An 8,436-nucleotide genomic window follows, 5' to 3' on the forward strand; every position below is an offset into this window, starting at 1 on the left:
AGTAAGAGGTAGCATTTAAACTCAGTCTTTAAAGACAACAGGGAGTTTGAAAAAGAGGAAAGTGAGCAAAGATTCAGGAAAAAGCAGAGATGGCCAAAGGGCAAGGCGTGAAGATAAGGACAGGAAAGAGGGAAAGTATTTAAAAAATGACAATACCACTTTGGGTAGAGTATGGGAATAATAAAAGATAAAGCCAAGAAAGCTGAGGGCAGACTGTTCTTGAATTGGTAAATGACAAAAACTAGTCTTATACTTAAGAATTAACCTGGCAGTGGTGGGCAGAAGTAAATGCTAGAGGGAAGAGACTGGAGGCAGAAGGCCAGTTAAAAGGTTACTGCAATAGACCAAGTGGGTGGTGAGGAGGCCCTGAGCCAGGATAGTAGCAGTGGCAACAGAGAGCCCGAGCCCATTAGTCAAAATGTTAAGCCACTGCTGTTCGTTTCTACTGACCCAGTCCTCCAAGATAACAGGCCATCCCCGGTGAAAATTATTAAAAAAGGAGTGCTAATTTGAATAAAGCTTTCCTGACACAGAGAATAAAGAACAAGTGAGCCCAGACTCCTGGTGAACTTAGAACTGTCACCACCCTCCAGGCCTTACACTCTCACCAAGGCACTCAGCCAACTAAGGAGAACAAATATACACAGGAGACACAAGAAAAGATCTTATTAATACAGTATTTATTTGTCTTCCCTCTGTCAAACCCTGAGCCAACCACTTTCCCCAGGCTGCCTGGGGAGGTATAGGAAAAGGAACATACAGGGCAGACGTGACACGGGAAAAAGACCTATGGGAGGTGGACACGGCTCCTTCACATGGCGAAGAGGATGAGAAAGGCCACCATCAGGCAAAATAGCCCCATGGCCTCCGAGAGGGCAAAGCCCAGAATGGCGTAGGAGAAGAGCTGCTGCTTCAGAGAGGGGTTCCTGAGAGAAGGGGAGGAGAAAAGACTGAATTTCTAGTCCACACAAAGAAAAAGATAAACATCAAAGGTGGGCTCGGGGAAAATTCATCTCCTCAAGCTCATCTTATGTAATGAGTCTCTCACGGTGGCACCATCAGGCCCCAATTCCTGCTGGATCCATCAAGGGCTCTACAGAGACTGAGTGATGGGAGTGGACAATCCAAAATTCTTTAACATGGCCCAGGTACAAACATAACCTCCTCTAGTGGATCACCCATAGCCTAACTTAAGGCCTCTGGGCCTGGACCTTTAACTATCCAGGGCTCAACCAGGATGGAACAGGTATCCAGAGTGGCAGAATCTATCAGAGCACTGCTCTGAAACTTGAAGGAGCAGAACCCCAAATAAAAAAATGTATAAAAGCCGAGCTACAATGTTAAAAAAGTGGGGGATTTTAAAGGCTTGGTCTCCTCTTTATTCTTTAGATGGTCTTTGGGCATACTTCAGAACCCTATGGCCTGATGAAACACAACCAGAAAAACCCTCTACAATGGGGTTTTTCTAGTGGTGTTCCATAAAGCCAGGGGACACACTACCTTCTTTCACTTCAAATTAGTTAAAGATTTTGGGCTTTAAGAAATGCGGGGGGAAGGGGGGGGTGCCTGTGTGGCTCAATCGGTTGAGTGTCTTGACTCTTGATTTCAGTCATGATCTCACGGCTGGTGGGACTGAACCCTGAGTCCAGCTCTGTGCTGCTGGTATGGAGCCCACATGGGATTCTCCTCCTCTCTGTCCCTCCCCTGCTTGTGTGTGCACATACTCTCTCTCTCAAAATAAACTTAAAAAAAAAAAAAAAAAAAAGCCTACAAATGGTCTGTGGGGTTTAGATTATGAGTCAAAATGGGATAAAGGTAAGTCTTCCAACTTTGAAAGTCAATATATAATTTCTATTTCCCTTACTCTGTCACCTCTGGAAGCCTTGATAAGGTAAAGCAACGCCAGCTTTTAACAGAACTGTGGATGCAGAAGCAGTCAGGCTTCTTGTTTCATATACATCCCAAAAAATAAACCTATTTCCTCAAAGGCATTAAGAGAACTTGCAGGTCTCTAGAGGATTAATTTAGTTCTAACAGTGAGTTGCCAGGGGTTGGTGGGGACTAAACAGTCCCAAGTGTCAGGAAGCTGTGGGGCTGGCTGCAAAGGCAGTTTTCCCAGGAGTGATGGGGGAGGGGGGGGTCGGGAATTCCCAGGGATGGGGAAAAACAGTAAAGAAACCACTATGCTGACTTGAGGCTCTAGATCAGTGGTAGCCAACTTTCTCCGTAAAGAGCTAGATAGTAAACGTTTTAGATGCTGTGGGTCACATACGGTCTCTTTTTCATGACCTTTTAAAAATGTTAAACCCATTCTTAGCTCAGCTATACAAAAAACAGGCGGTGGCTCGATATGGCCCTCCACCTCAGTTTGCTGACTCCTACTCTAAACCAAAGCTTTTCAATGGAATTTTCCAATATGGTAGCCACTAGTCACACGTGGCCACCTAGCCACATTATAAGTACACAAAATTTAAACTTTGTGTACTTTTAGTTAATTAAATTTTTATTTATTTTTATGTAACGTCTGTGCCCAATATGGGGCTCGAACTCATGACCTGAGATGAAGAGTCACATGTCCTACTGACTGAGCCAGCCAGGTGCCCCTAGTTAACTAAAATTTGAACTCAAATAAGTTCATGTGGCTACTGTATAGGACATATAGCTCAAGATCCCCAGATATCTCTGCCCAGACCTCTGGAAACAGAGAGCCAATTGAGGGCCCAGCTTACCTGGCATAACCAATGATGAGGCTCCCAAACACAGTCCCAATTCCAGCCCCAGAACCAGCCACCCCAACTGTGGCAGCCCCAGCCCCAATGAACTTGGCTGCTGTGTCGATGTCCCTTGAAGCAGCACTGGTTTGGAAACCACGGCTAGGAATAAGTGAGGTCAGGGGACGTGGGGCTGCCCAGCTGCTGAGGCTCTGTGAAGAAGATGCAGGTAGAGGATAAAGATTTTAAGAAATCTCTTTTTTGTTTCAGAAAGTTTTGTGCCATTTAAACCCTTTATGCTACCACATTCCATGGCTTCTCCCCCAAACAGAAAAACTTTTAACTCCCTGGAAAATCCCCTAACATGCTGCCAAGCAGAACTCTTTGATGCAAGAGGTAGACATCAAATACCTTCAAAATTCAGGTGTGCTCTAGAAGTCTAAGACTGAAGGCCTAGCCTGTTCTTGGTGCCCTGAAATCATCGTCTTCCTGGGACCAACTGCCACTAAATGAAGTCAGTAAACCAGGTCACATAATGGTAGTTATCAGCAGCACACATGGGCATGCACTGCCAGTGGCAAAAACTGGAACACTAGATCATATGTGGTATCAACTGTCCTCCACCCTCACCTAAAGCCAATGGCCTTGATCCTTCACTAACTTTAGTCTGTGATGATCGTCCTCAGCACTCCCCCTACTGGTGCTGCCAGGTAACCCTCTTCCCCCCTCACCCCCAACCACAGGCCCAATTTCCACCTTATAAAGTACCTCATCTGTCAGTGTCTCTGGTGGTTTTAGTGCCACTGCAGACAGTGATCGGCTCAACAGCTGAGAGGTGCTCCTGACCTAGGGGGAATGACACAAGGGCAAGAGGGTCAAGGATGGCTGTGGAGGAATTTCAGAACCACCCCAAGTTGTTTCGTGGATGCCCCATTCATTCTCTTGATCTTCGATCATTCTTTTACTTCCAGTAAATTTTAGACTCAAGAACCAAACCAGTTCTCTTGCTTCCTAGGCTTCTCCTTTGTTTTAAGGGAAGAAACGTACTTCCTTTCAGGCTATGAGGTATTACCCACTCTCCCCATACCCTTTTACAGGCCTCTAGAACAGGAAGAAATCTAAGCCCCAGAAGCATTTGCTTCACTCAGTGAGAGAGAGATATTTTGGTAATGGCCAACCCATAAGAGGGAAGCCAATGATTAGGGGAGCATTTTTCCCTAGACACATCCTTCAGGAAAATAGGCACAAAGATCCACATTCAAAATTCACCCCTTCTCGTAGCCTTTTCTAACCCCAAACCAAAGCAGACAACATGGTAGTTAACAGCCAGGGTTTTAATCAGATAGATCTAGATTCTAATCTTACCTTTACTTCAGCTGTGTGATCTTAGGACAAGTCACTTAAATCTTTCTAAGCCTGCTTTCTCTTCTACCAAATTGGAATGCTGTACCTCAGGGTTGATTTGAGGAATAAATGAAATTATGTATACAAACTGGTAAACTCAGGTGCTCAATCAATGGTACCCCCCCCAATAATAATATCACTCCTTTTCACTTACAGATGTATAAACCAATTGCCTCCACCATCTAATCTATAAATTCTTCCATGCTGTTGCTTGTTAAGTCAAAATATTTTTCCAACGTGTATTTCCGTGTGTTTCAACTTGCCACCCAAATTGAAGCTTCCGGAGGGAACTCCCAGGTATGACTCTGACACTCAGCGCAAGATCCTGAACACAGCGTGTACTCGGTCCAAGTTAGGCTACCTACTTCATGCTTACCATTCCTGGCAGGGTTCCAGTTTACAGGCACACAGAGTTTCAAGATAGGAATAACCTGACCTTACTCGAGATTCTCATTTACACTCTTCTAACATAGTTGGATGAAAAGAATTAACTGGCCTCCAAGGGATCTGAGACAGGGGTGCCTGGTAAGCATTCACTCTCTGTTGTCAGGCTAACGCGGCAAAGGACCTTCCCTCAACCCAGCTGTGAAGAGCAACGTGTGGCAAGGAAGAAACACGATGCCCCTCTTCAAAAACTTTCCCAGAAAAGGCAAGCACTCACCAAGAAGGGGGAGGAGACGAACTTTGCACAGGTATACATTTTCAGGGGATGAGGGGCTGTGGCAGGAGAGCTGGAATTACAAAAGTAGCGCTGTAAATATTGTCCTTGTTCATCAAAGGGTATCTTTTTTTTTTTTTTTTTTAACATTTGTTTTTGAGAGACAGAGAGAGACAGAGCATGAGTGGGGGAGGAACAGAGAGAAAGGGAGACACAGAATCCGGAACAGGCTCCAGGCTCCGAGCTGTCAGCACAGAGCCTGATGCGGGGCTCGAACCCATGAACTGTGAGATCGTGACCTGAACCAAAGTCAGACGCTTAACTGACTGTGCCACCCAGGCGCTCCAAAGGATATCCTTAATAGCAGAAAAGGTGCCGTTAAATTTACATGGCCCAAACAGCACAGTAAATGACTTCAAGTCATCAGCAGAGACAGAATTAAAACCCTGAAGTCAAGGGACACCTGGCTGGCTCAGTCAGTTAAGTGTCTGACTCTTAGGTCATAATCTCACGGTTCATGGGTTTGAGCCCTTGCATCAGGCTCTGCACTGTCAGAGTTTCTCTCTCTGCCCCAATATCCCCGTGTGCACATGTGCACACACACTCTCAGAATAAATAAACTTAAAAAATAAAACCTTAAAGTCAAGATTTCCTCCACACAGCTTCCAAGATTTCCTTATAATCAAGTGACTCCCCCTAGTCTGAACAAGCAGCCACCTGGTCTCAGCTTTGTTATTCATTTCTATAGCTTCACGAGTTGTGGTCAGAGGAAGTTCCCGTGTCTTCTACCTAAATTTTCCTTACTCTCTCTAAAAGGAACTCTTCTCAAGACTTCATTGTCTGGGACTAAAACTGCTGCCCTTTAAGGACTCTTGGGAGATAGTTGTTGGTGGCCAAGACCCTGGAAGGATCTCCAAAAATCTTTTTACTGAAATCCCTGGAAGTTATTGGACTCCCCAAAAGACTTCCATTTCCTACATTAATTAACAGGGCGAGGCAGACCAAGGAAGAATCCTGCCTTTACTCTAATTAGCCACGACTGTTAACGTATTCATTTGCACCATCACACTAAGAGGCATTCTGTTTTGTATGCCGAAGACCTAAAACAGAGCTGACACCCTGTAGGTGCCTAAGTTAGTAGAAATTATCTGAGAGAGGAGTGGGTGGGTTAAAGACCTACAAAAAAGAATTTCTTCAACGTTCATGTGAACTAGTTACCTGAAGGCAGGGATGGTATATGTATTAAAAAATGCATATTAAAAAAAAAATACATATTCGGGTGCCACTTTAGACCTTCCTGGACAAGCTCTCTGGTGATAAGGCCCAAGTATCCTATATTTCAAACAAGCTTCTCAAGTGGTACACTGGGAGCACAGTCTTTTTTGTTTTTGTTTTGTAACCTTTATTTATTTTTGAGAGAGAGCACAAACAGGGGAGGGGCAGAGAGGGAGACACAGAATCCGAAGCAGGCTCCAGGCTCTGAGCTGTCAGCACAGAGCCTGACGTAGGACTCGAACCCATGAACCACGAGATCATGACCTGAGTCAAAGTCTGATGCTTAACTGACTGAGCCACTCAGGCACCCCAAGAGCACATTCTTAAAATCAGTCCTGAAATGATGGTGGTGGTAGATCCAGGACTTGAAATCTCACACTTAATACTTCTTAATATGCTACAAGTTGAAATACTCAGGATTACTTAAACCTGTTAAAGGGCACTTCCTTAAAGGAGTTGTACTCAATATTTTCCCAGGTTACACCTCTGAATCCAGAATCTTAGTCACTTTTGGATTAATCCATGCCTTCAACTCTTGTCCCCTGTCTTAAACTGCCCGTAAGTTAACTCTATCCTAATTCTGCTGCAGACTATAAAGGTTTTCTTGGGTCAAAATCCAAAATTTCCCTAATACTTTAAAAAAGAAGGGCTCCTGGGTGGCTCAGCCTTTTAAGTGTCTGACTCTTGATTTCGGCGCAGGTCATGAGCTCGCGGTTGGTGAGATCCAGGCCCACATCAGGCTCTGAGCTGACGGCATGGAGCCTGCTTGAGATTCTCTCTCCCTCTCTCTCAAAAAAATAAACATGAAAAGAAAAGAAAAGAAAAGAAAAGAAAAGAAAAGAAAAGAAAAGAAAAGAAAAGAAAAGAGAAAAGAAAAGAGAAAAGAAAAGAACAGGAGGAGTAAAGCACCTGGCTGGTTCAGTCAATAGGGCATGTGATTCCTGAGTCCTGAGTTCAAGCCCCAAGTGGGGCATAGAGCTTACTTAAAAAATAATAAACAAGTAAATAGTTTTTTTCCCCAAGGCAATTAAACCTCAATATTATCATTCATAAAATATAGCTGGGGGGGTTAAATTAAATAACGTGTAAACAGCTGAAAGTAGTGCTGACGTGTTACAAGTCCACAACAAAAGGTGGCAATTAAGGGAGCCCTGTGCAAAGTACAGATGCCTCCACTGGCCACCTAACCAGGCAAGTCTGGACCTGTTAGCTTAGGACACCTCGGACCACAGCCTCATCCAGAATCAGCGGGCCTACATCATCATGAGTTTATTCCTTCGTGTAGATCAGCCGAATTAGGGGGCTGCTGACTTACCCATTCCCTTCCTTAAACCTTCTTTTCCTCTTGAGAGCAGGGCCAGGGGACTCTTGGTAGACCCTTGACAGGAAAGCTGGCCGGTGAAGACTATCCCAGGCTGCCCCACACGACTCTCTTGGGCCTGCTGCCTCTAACAGAAAACCTCGCTATTAGCCCACCACTTCTGTTTCCTCCAACTTCACTGGAGTGGAAGGAGGAGAAACTGGGAGACAGCCAATGGTTTCAAAGAAACCGGCCTCTTTCCTGCCATAGGTCTCCCCAGGGCACAGCCCGAACGGAGAAGGTGTTTTGGCTGTTTTGTTCTACCACGTTCACGTTTACTTTTAAAACAGACTATCTGCTCTCTCCATTGCTCGTGGCATCTGAAGTCCTGGGGCCAAGTCTTGCAGTTGCTGGGTAAGAATGGAACGAGTCAGAAAGCGAAGGGAAAGCAATAAAAAGGAGGAGAGAGCCGGAGGTTTGTGACAACTCTGAACAGTCTAGAGGGTGAGACGAGAGCGTCTGCAAGGGTCGAGAGGAAAAGGTGAAAACGAGCCCTCTGGGATTGGACTTTCGCCGGCTCCAAGGCGGTCTTCCCTCCCCCCTCCCACGAGACATCCAAGATGGCGCCAGGCCCGCGCGGTTGGAGGTCACGGCACGCGGAAGGGGCAGCCCTAAGGCGCGGGAGTACCAGGCCCAAGGGAGGGCGTCAGGGCCAGGGTGGGAGCATGCAAGGTAAGGACCTCAAAGGACTCGTGCGCGGTGGGTGTCCCGCGCGCGTGCGCGGCGCATCGCGGGCGCGAGGGCCCAAGGCCTTACCTGCTCCCAGAGCACAGAAGACAGAGAGGGGCGGGGGGAGGGCGGGAAGAGCGAAAGGAAGGCTCGGCGCAGGCGCGGCCTGAACCAACGAGTCGTTCTTCTAAGGATAGAAAAATCGCAGCGTTGAGGGTCGGCCCAGGCGCCACAGCGCCGCCTGCCAGCTTTGTGGCCGCATTCGGCCAGTCGCTCCACCTGGTGTTTGAGAGGAGAAACTGCAGGCGGAGCCGACCCTCTACAGAAATGAGGACAACTGCAGTGGAAACGGATCTGTA

General features: G+C 46.3%; 1 protein-coding gene across 2 annotated transcripts; it reads right to left on the reverse strand.

Annotated features, from left to right (window-relative positions):
- Positions 1-663: 663 nt before the first annotated feature.
- ATP5MC2 (ATP synthase membrane subunit c locus 2) lies at positions 664-8,233 on the reverse strand. 2 transcript variants are annotated; one of them, XM_047868123.1, is made up of 5 exons: positions 8,165-8,233; positions 4,777-4,846; positions 3,480-3,557; positions 2,730-2,923; positions 664-926 (listed from the first exon to the last, which is right to left on the reverse strand). In XM_047868123.1, exons 2-5 carry the CDS (start codon positions 4,813-4,815, stop codon positions 812-814), a joined length of 426 nt encoding a protein of 141 aa, XP_047724079.1. In that variant the 5' UTR covers positions 4,816-4,846; positions 8,165-8,233; the 3' UTR covers positions 664-811. The 2 variants fall into 2 exon arrangements, with proteins under 2 accessions (XP_047724079.1, XP_047724078.1); XM_047868122.1 differs by lacking the exon at positions 8,165-8,233 and adding an exon at positions 7,364-7,388.
- Between the last annotated feature and the right edge of the window lie 203 nt (positions 8,234-8,436).

Source organism: Prionailurus viverrinus, chromosome B4 (genome assembly GCF_022837055.1).
Source record: "Prionailurus viverrinus isolate Anna chromosome B4, UM_Priviv_1.0, whole genome shotgun sequence".
NCBI lineage: Eukaryota > Metazoa > Chordata > Mammalia > Carnivora > Felidae > Prionailurus > Prionailurus viverrinus.